The 18,986-nt window shown below is 34.2% G+C and overlaps 1 protein-coding gene and 1 long non-coding RNA gene across 2 annotated transcripts; one reads left to right on the top strand and one right to left on the bottom strand.

Moving 5' to 3' along the window:
- Window positions 1–110: 110 nt before the first annotated feature.
- On the top strand, window positions 111–2,090 carry LOC149656078 (uncharacterized). The gene is made up of 2 exons (XR_016369957.1): window positions 111–218; window positions 312–2,090. It is a non-coding gene; the product is annotated as an uncharacterized LOC149656078 (long non-coding RNA).
- A 14,848-nt stretch (window positions 2,091–16,938) lies between these two features.
- Window positions 16,939–17,565, bottom strand: LOC149656079 (uncharacterized). The gene has a single exon (XM_089844517.1). It carries the CDS (start codon window positions 17,563–17,565, stop codon window positions 16,939–16,941), a length of 627 nt encoding a protein of 208 aa, XP_089700643.1.
- Between the last annotated feature and the right edge of the window lie 1,421 nt (window positions 17,566–18,986).

An 18,986-nucleotide genomic window follows, 5' to 3' on the forward strand; every position in this document is an offset into this window, starting at 1 on the left:
CGTCATATTAATCCGATTGTTTTTTCTTAATGCCTTTTGGTTGAAATGGCCTATCGATAGTGAAATAAGACTGCTTTAATAGCTCTTTTCCCCTTTTTCACCCCGTTTGTGGCCGCCATTTTTTTAAGGTGAAAAAATTTGAGAGTGGGTCCTTTTTCGTTGTCATTTTCATATATTTTGAGGATTTGCTCATGGATGGATTTTAAATATAATATAAAGTAGGTTTCAAGCTTTAATATAAGCCCAATTTCATAATTTTCCAACTTTTTATTGTCCCACAATCTATTTCTAAACTTGGCACTTTTTTTAAGGCGGTGAAACCCGTGAAATTGCGCTAAGCCTTGGCTTACCGTTAATTTTGCCATTTAAAAAAATTGTTTACCTCTCGTTGCCCGTTACTTCGCCTTCTCGTATCGTCGAATTTTTAAAGTTAAGACTTTGAAAGTAGTGCTTAGTTTTCTTAAATATTATTTAATTGTATAAAATTTTAATATTATAATTGCGTAAAACGAATTCAATGTTTTTTGTTGATGGAACGCGCCTTGCATTTGAATTTCGTTCCCTCGAAACTACCCCCTTTAAGTTACTGGCCGGACTCCGCTGGAGGCTTTTCCTTTATCGCCGCGGTCGCTCCTTCAGCCTCGAAAACAGCTGTAGTGAGAATTGTTATTTACTAAAATGTATACGCTCAGTGTGTTGTTGTGTTTGCATTTTAATGCTTCTAATCGTAGTACGTGTCGAGGTTTACGAATCCAACGTGTGTTGCGAAATGAAAATCAAGGGTGGATACTATATGATCTATGCTTTAAAAGGAATTTGACGGCGACATGCAGCCAAGCAAAACGGTATTAGGCCTTGCCAAAACTTGACTGAGCTATTGCGCCTTGTCATATTATCACCTATCAATGATATAATAAATTCACCCTCGGATATCCTGTGACGAGGAGATGGTTTTAAAGTTACTAACACTCGATTTTGGAGTAGATATTGTCTTGTGACACTTGAAGTAACGATTTAATCTTATAAACAAACTAACATCATGAGCCCATATCGTAAATTAACCGATGTTGATATTAAAGCTTAATTGAAATACTGATACCAATTTTTTTAACTCAATGAATTTTAATATCAACATCAACAATTATCTTCTGAAAGAGATAACTACTTATATTCCATTCAAATTTCTCGCAACATTTCAAATTAACGAGTAGAAATGTGCAAATGAAGTTCAAACTGATTAATTGGGCAAATTGCTATATTGTTCACCGTTACCGATGACAGATAGATTTGCGTCCTTCAGTAGTGTTTATTATGCTTGTAAAATGGTAAGCGAAATCTGTGATTAAAGTTTAAAATAGACATGAGCAAAAACAGCTTTATTCATATCAACTCGGTTACCGAATATCTAAAATTTGACCAAAATTAAAAAAATATTCTCTTCGTGATTAAAAATCTTGTTTGAAGCAGCAAGCGGCCATCTAATCCTTATTTACCTTCTTTTGAAAAAAATAATAGGTTGATACCTCTTTCAGTAGATTGTTCATTGATATTTCAGTTTCATTGAGTTTAAAAAAAAATTAGTTCCACCATTGGTTGATTTTCAATATTGACCAATCAATAATCACAAATTTTAATAACTAAATCACAAAAACCGGTTCAAAACCATATTAGTTTTGAAACGATTAAATTATAATTTTAACCATATATACTAGTTAATTCCTCGTAGGTAATTAGTTAATTGTCTTAGTCAAATTAATGCTGAATATTACATACAAAAAGTAAATAATAAATTAACTTCTAAAATTTAAATGTAAGTGTGTGCATTATTTCCCAATTAATAAAAGATATCCACCTATTTTCACTCAAATTAATTACTAATTTGTGGATAATGGATAGAAAATGTCGAGCTCTAATTGCGATATAGCTAAAATCAATCCCACTGGCTATTTATAATACAATATAACCTTTGCCCTATGTTTACTATATTGAATTTTATTTGTAAAATTTAAAACATAAAATAGTATTACAATTTATTTAATTAAATAATTATTAATAAATTTCAATAAAATAAATTCTGGTTAAATACATAACACTACTTTTTATTAATTTTCTGAAATTATCAGAGCTAAATATCAAAGACACATATTTAATTGCTCTCATTTTGACACAACTGCAACCGTATAGATTTATTCATTTAATAACATTTCTCATTTCTAATTATTTAAATTCAAAGGGCTGTATTAACTTTTAAAGGTGAAAACCCAGCTGACTTAGAAGTAAAAAAATACCAGGCTGCCAGGCTGTCTCTAACACAACAAAGTTGGCCATTCTCGCTTATGAGAAATGAATCCTTGTCATATGCATCTCTGGACTTTAGGAGCTCCAGGACTCCCAACTGAAGCAGGGTGGGAAATAGGGATTTTTTTAAAACTAGACATTGGGCCAGCGACCCCCCTGCCCTGGAATAAAGAACTGGTCCATGACCATTGACCAGGGCGCGGCGTCTGCTAAACTAAAGAAGTGGGTAATTAAAATAGTTGAGATAATGTCTGGACCCTGGTTACCCTAGAATTTCCTTAGTGGTCCTGTGGACCACTGCTCACCCTCCGATTTAATTTTTAAACTGGTCATTTTCCCTGTGCCACCGCCTTATTTACAACGCTGAACTGAAGATTTCTTTTGACCGGACCATAGCCTACTCGATCACGCGCAACACGTCGCAAGCTGCTTGCGCTATAGCGCGAGTCAGGGTGGGAAATAAGGATTTTTTTAAACTGGACATTAGGCCAGAGACCCTCCTGACTTGGAATAAATAAACTAGTCCGTGACCATTGGCCAGAGCACGTCGTCTGCTAAGCTAAAGAAGTGTGTAATTAAAATAGTTGAGTTAATGTCTGGACTCTGGTTACCCTTGAATTTTTTAGTAGTCTCGTGGACCACTGACCCCCCTCCGATTTAATTTTTGAACTGTACCAGGCAATTTTTAAACTCGTCATTTGCCCTGTGTTACCGCCTTATTTCCCACGCTGGCGCGAGTTGCTTTGCGTTGTCGAGTGCGTGATGGAGCGGGCTATGCCTGGAGTCCCAACCCCCGTTCTTGGAAGAGGGAAGTAACCCCTAGGAGGATGGAACTCGTTCCTCCTAGGTAACCCGTTACTTACTACCAAAATACCCACTAGCATAGCTCACTCGATCACGCTCTCTTTTCCCCGGCTACATATTTTGAAGAGGGCACTTTTTAGGCGTATTAACAATCTTGGATCACCTTTGTGGACTTTTATGGTAGCCCTTATAAATTGAGTCGGCATTGCCCTGACTATATTGTGTTTAAGGTTTATAAGCTTAATATCAAACAGACGTTAGTTAATGCTACAAAAAAGTTCGAAATTGATAATCTCGGATCGTCTTTGAGAAGTTTTAAGGATATCCTAATTTCATATTGGGCTTATGAAAAGTTTGAGCTAAAGGTTAAACAGACATAAATCAGCGTTTTAAAAAATTGTGTAAAACTGTCAATTTGGTCCGATTTGTGGAATTTTTAGGGGAGCGCCTCGCGTTTCAATAAAGGGTTGTAAAAAATTGTATTATGTTAATTACAATAAGAATACAATGAGTTACGTTTTTATTTTTTGGAGTATCATTATAAATAAATGACTGTTGAGCTAAAGTTACGGTCCCCTTTATATATGTTTCTGCTTAGTGTAGATTTTGAAAATGTAAAACAGTTTCTTAACAATCTTAATTAAAATGAAGACTGAAGGAGCAGATATTAATCAAAAATGTCTTGATTAGAATCAAGTCCTAAAAAGTATCGATAAGACTGAGGTTATCACTTGACTGAAGGATCAGATATTAATTTTTCTTTTAATTGAAACTTAAAGGCATGCTTAAGAAAAAGCAACGTTCCATTACCGTTTTCCGTTGAAATAACTTATTTTACAGGTAATCAATTTCAAAAATTTACTTATCTCGGGTTTTCGGGCACAATTCCATTCTCCCAAAACATTTTATCATTACATTAATTACTTTTGAGAGATAACGTGTCAAAATAAGCTTTAAAACAATAAAAAACTGAATGAGCGGTCTGTTTAGCCATGACCAAAACCTTCAAATCAGTGTTGCTAATGTTAGAAAGTGGATGTTCCCACTTCCATTTTAAAAATTTGCCGCATTTCCCACACCCCCTTTTTTACAGTCATATTTATCTGGACTATTTTATCATACTAAGTTTAATATGGAATATCACTCCGCATGGCTTTGACAATATGTACAAATGCTATAAAGCTTTAAAATTCTCAAAATATGCTTTCTTTTTTTTTTCAGTGCCAAACTTAAAATCACCGAATTTATTTCAAAATGTCGCTTGAAATTATTAAACCGGATAAAATTTTCGAAAATGCACTAATTTTAACTGTGCAGTTAAAAATTAGTGCATTTTTGAAAATTTTGCAGAAAATTCCGACATTTGATTAATTTCGGAAAAATATTACTTTTTCCCCACAGAGCCTAAAACCAAACCTAAATCTCCCACGATGTGGAAAATTACCCACACATTGTCAAAACTGCTTTAAAAACTTACAACAAGCACACTTTCGAGACATGTTCTGAACAAATTAGTGCTTAACCCGCTAATAGTACGACCACGGAGAATTGATGTAAACTGTAGTTGAAATATATTCATGTGCGAACTGCGGCACTGAATGGTCTCTAACCATTGTTTGAAACTAGAGAGAGAAATAGTGAGCAGCATTAATCATGTCCTGAGCTATGAGAATGAACAGTATGACTGTTGACTGAAGTACACTAGACATTACATCATTTTGCATAACCACGAGTAAAAATCTAACTGTCCCTACTTAATTTTCCGCCATTTTTTTAAAACGTATCCACTGCGAAGCATGCCGGGCACAAATGAGGGAACCTTTTAAAACTCAATGTCATACACATACTCTCTCAAAAGTAATTAATGTAATGATAAAATGTTTTGGGGGAATGGAATTGTGCCCGAAAACCCGAGATAAGTAAATTTTTGAAATTGATTACCTGTAAAATAAGTTATTTCAACGGAAAACGGTAATGGAACGTTGCTTTTTCTTAAGCATGCCTTTAAGTTTCAATTAAAAGAAAAATTAATATCTGATCCTTCAGTCAAGTGATAACCTCAGTCTTATCGATACTTTTTAGGACTTGATTCTAATCAAGACATTTTTGATTAATATAATAATAGTTTTTATCATTTCATAATTTCCTATAAAAATCCTTACAGCGTCCTTGGTTAATCCATTGGATGTAAGCCTTAAATCCATGATACATCTGTATTAAATCCAACCATTATCTCGTTAAAGTGAATAGAAAGTAGATAATACGTCTATTGCTAGTTGTAAATAAGTACAAAACAAAGATTACTAAAATCCCAAGTTCATCCACGCTATATCCTAACAAACTCCAAAAATACCTCCCACGGATATAGTTTGGATGTTAGGTGGACGGACATATGGAGAGTCAGATGATGTCCATAATACGTTTTTACCGAAAATCTGGATATCCGAGGGATATGACTTTAATCCATAACATATGTCTGTCGTACGTATTATGGACGTATTTGTGTTGGGTGGGTAGTGTTATATAAGAATAAAATGTCGCCCTTTCCATAATTTTTAGTGTTTCCTATTTGACGTAAAAGCCAGTTTTACGTCTATACTCAACAGTTTATACTCTGGTGGTCTTCAGCTATAGTAAACGATCCCGTACGTTTAACCATGAATCTTTTTAAGCACATTTAATTAATCTCACTAAGTATTAAATCAATTTTCAAATTATTCATGTCCATTCTTAAATTATTAATGTATTTTTTTTTCAAAATTATTAATATTGTAACTTGTATTGTAATCAAAGTCGGTACTGTGGCATTACTACTGTGACGAAGGTCAGTTAAAAACTATTAGCATAATCGTCGCAGTTGCCAAAATAAACGTCTCCGAGTTAAGACGAGGGCGTACTCTTTCAAACAAAAAATTACTTTCTAAACACAGGTCCATTAGCCAATGAGAAAAACCGGAAATACATAGTTCAAATTTGGCGAGTTATTGCCAAGGGCATTTGTAAAGGTTAAAGCGTATAATCATTTTCTATGTATCCTCAATTCTAATGCGAACCTAATATCTATCACTTAAATGTGGATTTAACTTTCGGCTCACTCTTAACCGTAAAGACCTCCTAAAAGAGGACACGAAACAAGGTCAATTTTCGTTTTTATCTAAGGTATATTACTTCATAGGCCCAATCGTTTCAACACTGGAGAAATGAAGCAATAACATACACATTATCTATTAAAGTTCCCATTTACGTTTACACTATATATAAATGCAGTAAAGCTGATTTAAAAATTTAACACCAAATTTGAAATGTTAATATCAAAAGATGTTCTTGAATATTGACATGAAACAGAGTTTTATACCTACACCACTACTAAAAGAATCGTAATGCCGAAAATATTTAAAATATTTCCATTCAATATTCTGCAAAAAGAAAATTTTACCGTTTTGTAAGAGATCTTTTCATCCTACTCGCTTCATATTAACATGATATTAACTTTGATGTGCGTGTAGTGTTTCGATTCAGATGCAATCTTCAATACTCGTTCTATATAAACTCTCACTTGTGTCATTCTAAAGAAAGAGGTTTATCTTAAATAATTAAATAAATGTAACTGATATTAAATATTTTAATCGTCAGTAATTTCTGTTAATTATTGTTAAGTCGGTTTATGAAACTTAATTCCTACAATAATTTTAAACATAGCTATCTTTAACGTTATACTTCTAGCGAACACCCATATCAGAACTTTTGTAAATTTAGGGTATATAAGGCGACTGATTCACACCAAGGAATGAGAAAATGCGCAATTGCGTGAACCTTTGGTGGACACCCTGCCATTGGGAGGCTAGACGTTTATCTTAACCCTAGACCCTCGCCGCGTACATTTTAAGCCTAACGACGACGATGGAGTAGAAGCCAATGTTGCAGATTGGTGTCTATGTGGTATAGACGAAAGACCAGTAGATGGTAGTGTTAGAAGACAATAAGAACAGATTATTGTGTTTGTGGTGTACACGAAAGGCGAGTGCACAGTGTTGTTGTTTGGCGAAACAATGGCGGCTAGACAGCAGATGAAGGTGTTACGGATATTTAATGATTGGCGTTAAATTAAATAGATAAAGCAAGGAAGCAAAAATTTTCTGAATTTCTGTATACTGCGAACTCGGTCCGGAAATTGCGAACACGTTAGCTCCGATTTGCCAACTGCGAACGCGGTGACAGACAGACACAAACAGACACATCCAGTGTAATACCTCTCCGTGACGTCATCGTCACTCGGAGAAGAAAAAACTATGGCTGTGTCAACAGTTTAAATTTAAACTAATGTGCCAACGTTTCAATTTTATGCTTGTTATGGAATAGAGTAAAAATTGTTAACTATTTTTAAACCAAATTTTAACCATATACCCAAATTTACCATTATGAAACCTAATATGGAATATAGAAAAATGTTTAACTATGTTTATACCATATTTTAACCATATATCCTGACTTTCCATTACCAAACCCTATATGGAATAGAGAAAAAATGGTTAAATATTTTTAAACCAAATTCGAACCATATATCCAACTTTCCATTATCAAACCATATATGGAATGGTCAAAAGTTTTTAACATAAACCATTTCTTAACCATATTTTAACCACTTATCCTAACATGTCATTATCAAACCATATATGGAATAGTTCAACATTTAAGATAAACCATTCATACACCAATGGTTTGCCAATCAAAGTAAATCATAATCACACCATTGTCTAGCTAAATTAAAACCATTAATGGTGCAGCGGGAGAGGATATACCCTTTTTATACCATTCATGAACCATTATTTTTAACAGTGTATATTGGAAAGAGCATTTTAAATTTTAATTGTTACAAGTTAATAATTGAAAGGTTAATACTTTTAAAATTTGCAGTATTAAAGGAGCAACGGTTGTATTAGCTAGCATTTCTCGTATTGTAATTTGGCGTATCCCATTCCCTTAATCAAGCGTCGATATTTTCATTATTAAATCTTTGTTTTGCCCACAGTGTCGTAAGAATATTTGAGACAAGTCTGCTTTCCACACATTTGTTTAATGCTAAGTTTAAAGCTCAGAATTACCTGCACGAGCTTGATAGTTTGATATTGGACGAACCCATGGACTTGATCTTTCTCTGTTCCGTGTTTCGAGTCTTTGTTGTTGGAAACACTTTGGCTGCATTGGCTTTCAATTTTGAAGTGGTACTGTATGTAGTGAAATTTTGCCCGACCGATCTAAAATAGGTACATAAACATTTAAGTCTTATTTAAACTTACAATGGGAATAAATACAGCAATTTCTTTTTCAATTACAGGGTCATAAGAAATTTTACGTAAAATCGTCCTTATCAATCTTTGAAAGATTTTTATGATCTTCAAGATCGACTCACATTTATCTAAATGATATTCAGCTTTGATAGAATTAAAGAAATTGCGTTCAACTATCGAAAATTATGCTCTTGTATTAATGGTAACGTAAGCCCATTAATTTTCGACAACATAATGCCGCTCCTAAATTTCGGGCTGCAACTAGCGCAACCAAGCAATTTTTTACAATTTAATATAGCGTAAAATGTTACATCTCTTCATTTTAAACCACTATAACGTATAATTTGACCTATTATGTAATACTGTTTTCGTACCATCGCGAAAAAGGAATTTTATAATCGTTATTTGCAAACGAATAAGTGATCCTGATGAATAGTTGTTAGTACTGTTTACTTTTCTATGGCATTACAGGAATGGACAATATCCTTTCAGTAATATTTATTTTGTTTAACCGTCAAAAGATTGTCTTACTTGACATAAGATACAGAATTTTCAACCATCGCGCTTATTACGTACACTTTAGCTGCTCATTTTTATGATGCATACGTAATACATGAATGTAATGTAGTTTTTTGAATAATCAAAATATTTCTAACAGTAAAAAATTAATATTGAAATGTCACCTTAAAATAAATTTTGCAGCTGAGTTTTCCTTGCAAAGTATGCTCGGTCATTATCACCGTCTAAAACTAAATTCATTTACTCTTAGTAACACGAATGAATTCATGATAAAATTCTATATTAGAAGAGGTACTGTTAATTATTATAGAACATCTAGATGGTTTCACCTACGATGGCATAGGACTCATTTTTGCAAATTTTACATCCAATTTTTTTATCCGTTCACAATAAGCAATTTATTGAAATAAAAAGCTCATGAATGCTTTGTTCAAATAATCTATATCTATATCAGAAGTAATAGAAGGGACTAGAAGTATCTAAGCTAACCAAATTCTTCACTTGGTGAAAGTGAATATTCTTGATAACACACCAACGGTTTGCCCTTCGGTAGTGGTTTCTGAATTCTCCCTCCAAAACGTGAGACGTTCACGGCGGGAGACGGTCGAACTAGATTCAAGCACCCGCGTTCTTGTTCCGCGGTTTTAGGTTGAGGGGCAGGGGGTAGGAATTTTTTTTTTCGGAACTCGACCAATTTTTTTCTCTCTAGTGTAGGCGCGATGGAAGCGGCATAAAATCCTCAAATTTGTTCACTAGTGCCAGGATCTACTACAAATGCTAGAGCTCTTTTCTTCTAGTCCCTTATTTTACTTCTGTCTATATAAATAGAAGTCCTGACTGAGTGACTGACTGACAGGATGACTGATAGTCAACGCTCAGCCCAAACCACTTGCCCTAGAAGGCTGAAAATTTGCAAGAACGTTACTCATAAGTATAGTAGGCGGGTACTAAGAAAGATTTTTCCAATACGCCGCCATCTTAAAAAATGGCGCTCAGAAATGAAAATGATCTTCTCTATGCAACAGTGTTCGCGCGTTTCAACCGATTTCACAAATTTAGTACACAGGTTTCCTTTAACCTATAGACGGGCTGAATGGTCTTTCGGGTTAGATTTCTTGCCATCTTTTTAAATGGCGGCCAGAAATTTAAAACCCTTCTTTGTGGAAAAATGTCCGCGTGAATAGTAATAAAAACTATCCTGACGGGCTGACGGGCAACGCCGAGTGCCTTCGCTCCTAGGGTGCTACAAAAATATTAGTCATCAGTAAAATCTACCCATTGTTTGTATCATTTTGATGGAAGTTCTTATTACACGCGAGCGACGCCGTGCGGGTAGCAGCTAGTGTTATATAAGAATAAAATGTCGCCCTTTCCATAATTTTTAGTGTTTCCTATTTGACGTAAAAGCCAGTTTTACGTCTATACTCAACAGTTTATACTCTGGTGGTCTTCAGCTATAGTAAACGATCCCGTACGTTTAACCATGAATCCTTTTAAGCACATTTAATTAATCTCACTAAGTATTAAATCAATTTTCAAATTATTCATGTCCATTCTTAAATTATTAATGTATTTTTTTTTCAAAATTATTAATATTGTAACTTGTATTGTAATCAAAGTCGGTACTGTGGCATTACTACTGTGACGAAGGTCAGTTAAAAACTATTAGCATAATCGTCGCAGTTGCTTGATACGATGTTACTAAGAACTGTTCATATTGTCTATTTGTCTCACTTATACCATACAGTATTGGTAAACTTATGGTTAAAAGTGTTTAACAGTTTCTGAAAATATTTATACAGCTTGTGCGACTTGAAATTGTTTCTTTAAATGATGCGAAGAAATATTGAAACACTCATTTAAAATATGAAAATACAAGTAGGATGTCAAAACAAACCAAGTAATGAAGCGTGGTAATAGTTCCTAAAAGGCCATTATCTTTTCCCTGAAGTTTGGTTTTAATATTTCCTTCTGCTAAGCTAAGGTGAGCTATATTTGTTTCGAAATATATTTTAGGATTGGATAAAGTGATAGCTACACGCAAGAACATGCTTAAACATGCTTGACTTTGATAACCTTAACATGGATATAACACCTATTGCTCTAGTTAAGAAAAATAACTATGAGTTTTTCAATTTGATAATTAAGATGTAATTAACGAAAAACGTTCTCGTAGCCCAATTATTTATTTGTAGCAGTTCTTAACGACTGAAGGAAACTTGTTAAATTAGTTTATATCTTTACTGACGAAAACGTTAGTTAGTTCTGCTTACTTCCAGTATGCGGTTATTTGCATCTTGCGAGATGAACATCATGTCGAACTGCCATGAATGCAACATACAGATAGTTTACAACCCCCTTTCTTTCTATCGTAATGGTCACGAAAGGAGAGATATAATATTATTTAAAGGCAAGGGCGATATCAGTGGCGTCCCTTGATGATTGCTTTTCTTCTGCCTATATCTGTATGGCATCCATTTTAGCTCCACCCTCCTCCAACAATGTCATTGGTTCCTGCTGTTTGCAGGGTCAAATATGTGTGTGAAAGATTGGCTGAAATTCTGAGGACTCCAATCAGCCGCCTCTTGTTTTAGAAACTGCTTTTGACATATGGGAGTTTAAAATACCATCTCCTTTTGTTTCTCGTTTTCGTTGAATCAAATATGAACAACGAAATGACCTTCCACATTTAAAATTGAAATGTTCTGCCTTGTATTAATAATAGTTGCGAAGAGAAGTCTGATTAGAAGCTACGAGTCGATTTACTGAAGGAATGCTTCAATCGCCATTCGAGTTTATCCCATAGGAGAGGACGCTAAAAAATTCGTGGCTTTTGATCATACCAGGAAAAAACTCTTGAGCCAAAAATTAAATTTTAACTGAAAAAAACCAAATGGAAGAACTATTTAACTCGAGCAATCGGTACAACTTGACTTTTGCATTTTCGGATGAGGTAGAAATTAAGCACTTTCCTAAGAATTAAGTGTAGCATTTATTACGAAATTACACATTTATATATTTTATTACCTTCATTTTACCCAGAATATTATCACCACTAAGTTTTATATTTTTTGTTTTGTAACTTTACCAATTTATTTCATATCACTACTACTATTTAAGTTATAAAGATTAAATTTTAATACATCGCACTGTACTCTACGTCGTTTGCAGAATTTTGAGTCGGCAAATAAAATTCACAGTGTTTCAGTTTAAAGATCACTCAATTTAAAGAGCATATTCAGCAACTTTTTCATGTCGAAAGACACTTGTTGGAAAACAGTAAACTAAATCCCCTTTATAATTTGACTACTTACATCAATTTGAGAAATAATTCATTTCAGAGTTAATAAATATAGAGCAAATAGGAAGATAGTTTTCAAATATCGACCAATTTTTTATAAAAGCTACGTGTCTGGATAAATTTCAAAGTTATAAAATTATTAATCAAAAATGTCTTGATTAGAATCAAGACCTAAAAAGCAGGGTTGTTGATTTTTTTGATTTTTTCCAAAAAAATCCAAAAAATCCATTTTTTTGATTTAAATCGGATTTTTTTGATTTTAATTGATTTATTTGATTTTTATTGAACTACTAGATAGTAAATTACCAACATGAAAACTTTTGAGTCAAAATGAACCAAAAGTAAAATAATCATGACATTTAAGCAGCTATTGGATATTGTTACTATTCAAATTCTTGTATAAAAAGACTAGCTTGGCCGCAATTTCATTTCCTAGCCTATCCAGCAAGACAAACTGGAGTTCTGGGAAAAACTTAAACTAAAATATACCAAAACCAAGAATATTTTTAATTTTAGGTCTTTTCTATTTAAATTTCTTCTCGAGTTTCTTAAACCACTTGTTGGGATCTAAGAAAACATTTTTTAAAAGTAAAAATATATTCTTGATTTTAATCAAATGATTTTTTTAAAAAAATCGCTTGATTTAAATCATGATTTAAATCAGTGATTTAAATCAAACTGATTTAAATCAAACAACCCTGCTAAAAAGTATCGATAAGACTGAGGGTATCACTTGTCTGAAGGATCAGATATTAATTTTTCTTTTTAATTGAAACTTAAATGCATGCTTAAGAAAAAGAACGTTCCATTACCGTTTTCCGTTGAAATAAATTATTTTACTGGTAATCAATTTCAAAAATTTACTTATCTCGGCTTTTCGACCACAATTCCATTCCCCGAAAACATTTTATCATTACATTAATTACTTTTGGGAGAGTACGTGTATGGTTTTTGCGTTTTAAAAGGTTCCTAAAGACGTTACATCCCCATTCGTGACCGGCACGCTTCGCAGTGGAACATTTTAATTATTCTAAAACCGATGGCGCCAAATTCAATAGGGACAGTAAGATTTTTACTCGCGGTTTTGAAAAATGATGTAATATCAAGTGTACTTTAGTCAACCGTCGTATTGTTCTTTCTCATAGTTCAGGGCATGATCAGTGTTACTGCCCAATTTCTCTCTCGAGTTTCTAACAATGGTTAGAGACTATTTGATATGTCACGGACAACATTTGTAAATTCTTAGTAGCACAAAAGGAAAAAAATCCAATTTTTTTATATTTTGGTTTGAAATAAATAAACTCATCATAGTAGTTATAACGAACAGAAAGTCAAGAGAATGGCACCGGTAATGAGCAGCAAAAAAAGAGGAATGTTTGCTTCAAGTTAGCAGAGGGACATGGTAGTGAAAATGGTAATCTAGAATTTTGTTCGTTCAAACCTTAATATATCGTGAAAAATTCAAGTGAGGAGGCGGCACTGCCAAGAAAGATTGATTTTGGCAGATAACAGCGAAAAAATTATGTTCTACACACACTCGGACTATGGGAGAGTTTCAAGGTCGAGGTCGCACATGATGAAATTTCAACTCCAGTTTTCATCAGTTCTCCCTAGTCGTACTAGTAGCAGGTTAAGCTATAGTTTGCTCAGGTCCTGTTAGTCTCGAAAGGGTTATATAGTGCTTGAAACTTTTAAAAGGTTCTTGTCATGGCTAAACAGACCGCTATTACAGTTTTTTATTGTTTTATAGGCTATTTTGACACGTTATCTCCCAAAAGTAATTAATGTAATGATAAAATGTTTTCGGGGAATGGAATTGTGGTCGAAAAGCCGAGATAAGTAAATTTTTGAAATTGATTACCAGTAAAATTATTTATTTCAACGGAAAACGGTAATGGAACGTTGTTTTTTCTTAAGCATGCATTTAAGTTTCAATTAAAAAGAAAAATTAATATCTGATCCTTCAGACAAGTGATAACCTCAGTCTTATCGAAACTTTTTAGGTCTTGATTCTAATCAAGACATTTTTGATTAATATCTGTTCCTTCAGTCTTCATTTTAATTAAGAATGTTAAGAAACTGTTTTACATTTTCAAAATCTGCACAAGCACCCACAAGTACCTACAAGCACTCGGGGCAAGTACCTACAAGCACCCACAATTACCTACAAGCACTCACAAGTACCCACAAGCAACCAAAAGTACCCACAAGTACCCACAAGCAACCACAAGCACCTACAAGCACCCACAAGCACCCACAAATACCTACATGCACCCACAAGTACCTACAAGCACCAACTAGTGTCTTTTCGGTAATGAATGTTTGGGTGTCTTTTCAGTAATGAATGTTTGGGTGTCTTTTCGGTAATAAATGTTTGGTTGGATTTTGTTAGGAAATGTTTTAAGTGCTTGGAGAATAAATATCGTGGCAGAACTCCAGTTTGCAGAATAGGTGACGTGTCTACCATGGAAATGTAGCGGAGAATCGGGAATGAAGATTCACGATGACATGAATTAGAGAAGAATGTAACAACGACAAATTCTTGAAGAAGGATGCGAATATTAATTCTCATTGTGAAATGGATGGTAATCTCCGAAGATAATGGTTCGAATTATTATATTATTGAAATTAAAAAGAGTCACTTGTCCTAAAGACATGAAAATATTGATATTCGAATACTTCTTCTTTTGTCTGGAAGTTTAATTTTTCCACCACTTTTGAAATTAGACAACCATCTCTTTAAATTTTAGAATGCCATATATTTTTTGTTAAATCTAAGGTTAATTATAGAACGTTGTATTTAAAAAAGTAGTCTTCAAATAATGAATGAAATGGATTTTTAATGTGTATATAAAAACTATATAAGTAGTTCACTGGAATACGCGCTTAAAACTAATCGTTCAAAAATCCCAACGGCTTTTCCAGTAGCCGCAGAGCTTGCTGAGAAAAGACAACGCCTATGAGGAACCTGATTGGTTCCTTAAACTGCGTTCAGTCAACTGCAATCGATAAAACCGAAGTCTTATAGTATACGGCGTTGACGTTTATGGTTAATATTCCTGAACGCAGGTTACAATATTCAGTGCTGAACATAACACAGCACTGTTTTTTGTCTTTGGTTGATGCTTGATGGTGGGTTTGTGGAAATTTGTGCAGACAACCTTTACTTCGATGGAATCGAGGTGGTAAATATTATGGTAAAACATCAAATTAATTATATTGTTAACGTGTCTTGACTTATATTTAGATTTACTTAATGTTGTGAACGAGAAAATATGGACGAAAAAATCCCCGGTGAGAGGTAAGGAAGAAAACCATTTCTTTGAGAAATGTTATTTCGATTTAAAATATTGTTAGTTAAGCCAAGGCTTATGAAATAATATATTGTTTGTAATGTTTGTTTCTTATAGATCAGGGCCATTGTCGGACGTCACAAATGAATTGAAATTACCAAATGGGAATTGGACGAAGCTATTAAAAGCCATTCCACTCAGCTTTAGTGATAAGATTATCCATGATCACCATAATGCGAGGAAAAGTAGCAAACACAAAATTAAAGGGTATCGCATGTTTAAAGCGAAGCGAGTTACAAATGTGTTTATTTCACTTGAAAGCTCGAAAAACATTACACATGTGAAATCAAAAGTACATGCTTCGTTCAAAGCGCATAAAATATACAATGTACATGTTGCGTTAAATGCAAAGAGTGGAGATGTCAAGGCTGGATGTTGGGATTGTAAATCAAGAAGATGTGGTGTATGTTGCCATGTAGCTGCGACTCTGTGGTTTATCCTGGATTGTACTTTAGAACGCTTAACATTCGTACCAAATGACGTCTCCCCCACTGATGTTGCCCAGAAATGGGGTAAGTTAAACGTTAAAAAACGTTGTCTACGACACGTTTCAGCATTTAACATTTCTTAAAACACAACCCTGGGGAGAAGAAAAGTACCAGGAGGGCAAGATAGATGTGCGTTTGTAATTATATATCAGTAACTCGGGGATCAAACGTGGCTGGCCATAAGGCGCAAATTAAACGTTTGCGGGAAGAATTTAAATCCACGAAAAGAAGGCCAATGTGGCAACAAATATTAATGGAGACGCAATATACTCCGTTGGATTTCAAACCAATAAAGTACACAAATAGCTTCCGAAACTGGAAAGGTTTTACTTTCAACATTATTCGACATCTGAGTTACCTGATTCTCAATATAGTGTTTGTAGTTAAATTTATTAATTCAAACTACGCTAAGAATGCTGACTGTATAGAAATGTTAAGTTTAGTTTTCTTTATTTATTATATTTATGGCGCAATATGGTTTATTTTGCCAATATTTAAGAATTAAGATAACCGAGTGTACCTGATGTTTTAGTTTAGTTTTTTAGTTTAACTGTTCCTGATTTTAGTTTTCGTTTTTTATTATTTTTATAATTTCAAATCACGCGATGAAACTTTCATTTTATTTTACGACGTGTAGGAATAGGTTCCTATGACGATTGCAATTTTCAAACGTCTGTAATATTAATTATTATTGTGGTTTTGTAAAGAAATGTTGATAGCCAAAGTAGTGGGGCACGATGCAATAATGTCTTATAGTCCTAGACTTGCTTTATAAAATTGAGTATCAACTGGGTAGCAATAACTAAGTATAAGAGTATAATTTTGAACATTTTCTGATCTCAAAAGCAAATTTAAGTCATGAAAACAAAAAACACATCTACGTTACTTTATTGTGAAAAAGCAGTTAACAATTTGACACACAATTTAAAACTGTCATCAGTAACTGTTGTGTTTTGTTCGTTTCTGTTCAGAAGTGGTTCGTTTAAAAAGTTTAGCAAATAACAACATACAACCCAGATTTTGTCCAAACTTGCAGCCATAGAATTTGGAAATGTATATTTCAGGATTCTAAAATTTTTCAGTTCTTTGATGACTCTCTCAATGTGTATTCTTACACTGGCAATGTCTCTTGTTCGCTGTTCTTCAATGACGGACAGCTGTTTTTCGTCCCCTAAGAAAGGAGGCATATTTAATTCTACCCCTTTCGCAGCTAGAATGTCGTGGATCAAAAAACCTCTATCTGCCATAACAGAGTCTCCATTTTCTAATAGTTCGACGAGCCCACTATTTGTTGTCAATTCTGTGTCTGATTCTCTGCCCGGAGCCAAAGGGGCGACAAAAGAGACAAAACCATTAGGAGTTGCTCCAATCAGCCCTTTCGCGGTAGTATGTCTCTTATAATTAGAAAATGTATCACACTGGGTAATGTAATCTGAGGGCCTTTCGATAAAAAATTCGGTACAATCAATTATAACGCGGGTAGTTGGGAACTTCTCTTTGAATTCTTGAGGCATGTACTTATTTACGATGTCTTTCGATGGCCAAATTGGAAGGATAGTTAGTTTTCGGTATAGTAGATCCAACCAGGTCGTTATGTGATTGCTAACAGTCGTGTGTGAAATGCTAAGTATTGGTTTAATAGCCCAACTCTCAATTTACAGAGAGTTAGAAATAATTGTTCCCTAAATCTTAACGTCATTGACCTCCCACGAGATGATTCCTTCCTATCTGTGGATCTTTCGTATCCTTTGCCATTGTTGTAAAGAGAAATTGTTGATAATTCAGGCTCAATCTGATGATAGAGAACATTGAAATCTTCTACACATGAAAATCCGGTGTAAAATTTGAGGACATCTTTTTTAAGTGACACATTTTCCAGTGTGAATGTTTGCTTTTGGTTCTCTTCTTCTTTATTTTTGACAGCCTCTTGCAGACGAATGATCTCTCTCTTTAACTGATTATTCTCCGTCTCGAAAAATGTTACACTCTTTCGAAGTTGCTTCAACTCCTCTGTTAATGTTTTCTCATTCTTTCGCATTAAATCCATCCGATTTAGAAGTTGAACCTCTTTACTTTCAGGAAAGCGGTATGTGTGTTCTAGAAACAATTACGTAAATATACATTTCCACTCTTATTAATATCCTTCGAAATATAACATAACCAAATGAACCAAATTGTCGGAAGCTGGGCATGCTGATACTGCAATTTTGCTTGGTGGATCAACCTCTACTGGCTCTATTCCGACGGTAACATCTGCTGCTATATTTAGTAACATTCCATGCGGATCCTCATCAAGCCTAACGATGTTTGAAATAAAAACCGTTCTGGCGAGATGATGATCCATTATGATGACAGGAACTTTGTCGTCATAGCTTTTTTCCCGTTAGCATTGAAATGCAAGCCGCATACCATACTCCTTGTTTTCAGGTGAAACTGGATGTTTTGACTATCGTAACTCAGTTGTACTCTTGCAATCCATTCATTGCGAAGACAAAAATCATTTGGAAACTTATAAAATCCATTCTTATTGCTTGTCAAATCACGATGCGTACGAGAGAAACTATTGCAGTTGTTGACGCAACATTTCGAACCACGTCTTAAGTTCCCCATTTACAAAATATCTCAAATATAATATACAATATTGCGAGGGTAAACTCGGCATTAAGTAAAGATCGCTAAATCAACAAGCTTAAGCCTAATGTTTGGATTTTGGTCGAGCCGACGATATTATGATTTGGGAAATTGGGAGTGGGACTCGGGAGGTGAAAAATAACGTATTTCATTGGTCAAAGAACTGAACTGAACCGAACTGCCCTCCCTTTTCATCCCCCCTTTCGTGGCGGTTGTTCCTCTAAGCTTTTGACTGCCCATCTTGTTTTTTTATTTTAGGGTCTATCGGCACTATTGGAATTCTTGATATATCTTCTTCTTTAGT

Source organism: Phalangium opilio, unplaced genomic scaffold (assembly GCF_054372755.1).
Source record: "Phalangium opilio isolate 3A_F unplaced genomic scaffold, DU_Popi_V2 ptg000077l_1, whole genome shotgun sequence".
NCBI lineage: Eukaryota > Metazoa > Arthropoda > Arachnida > Opiliones > Phalangiidae > Phalangium > Phalangium opilio.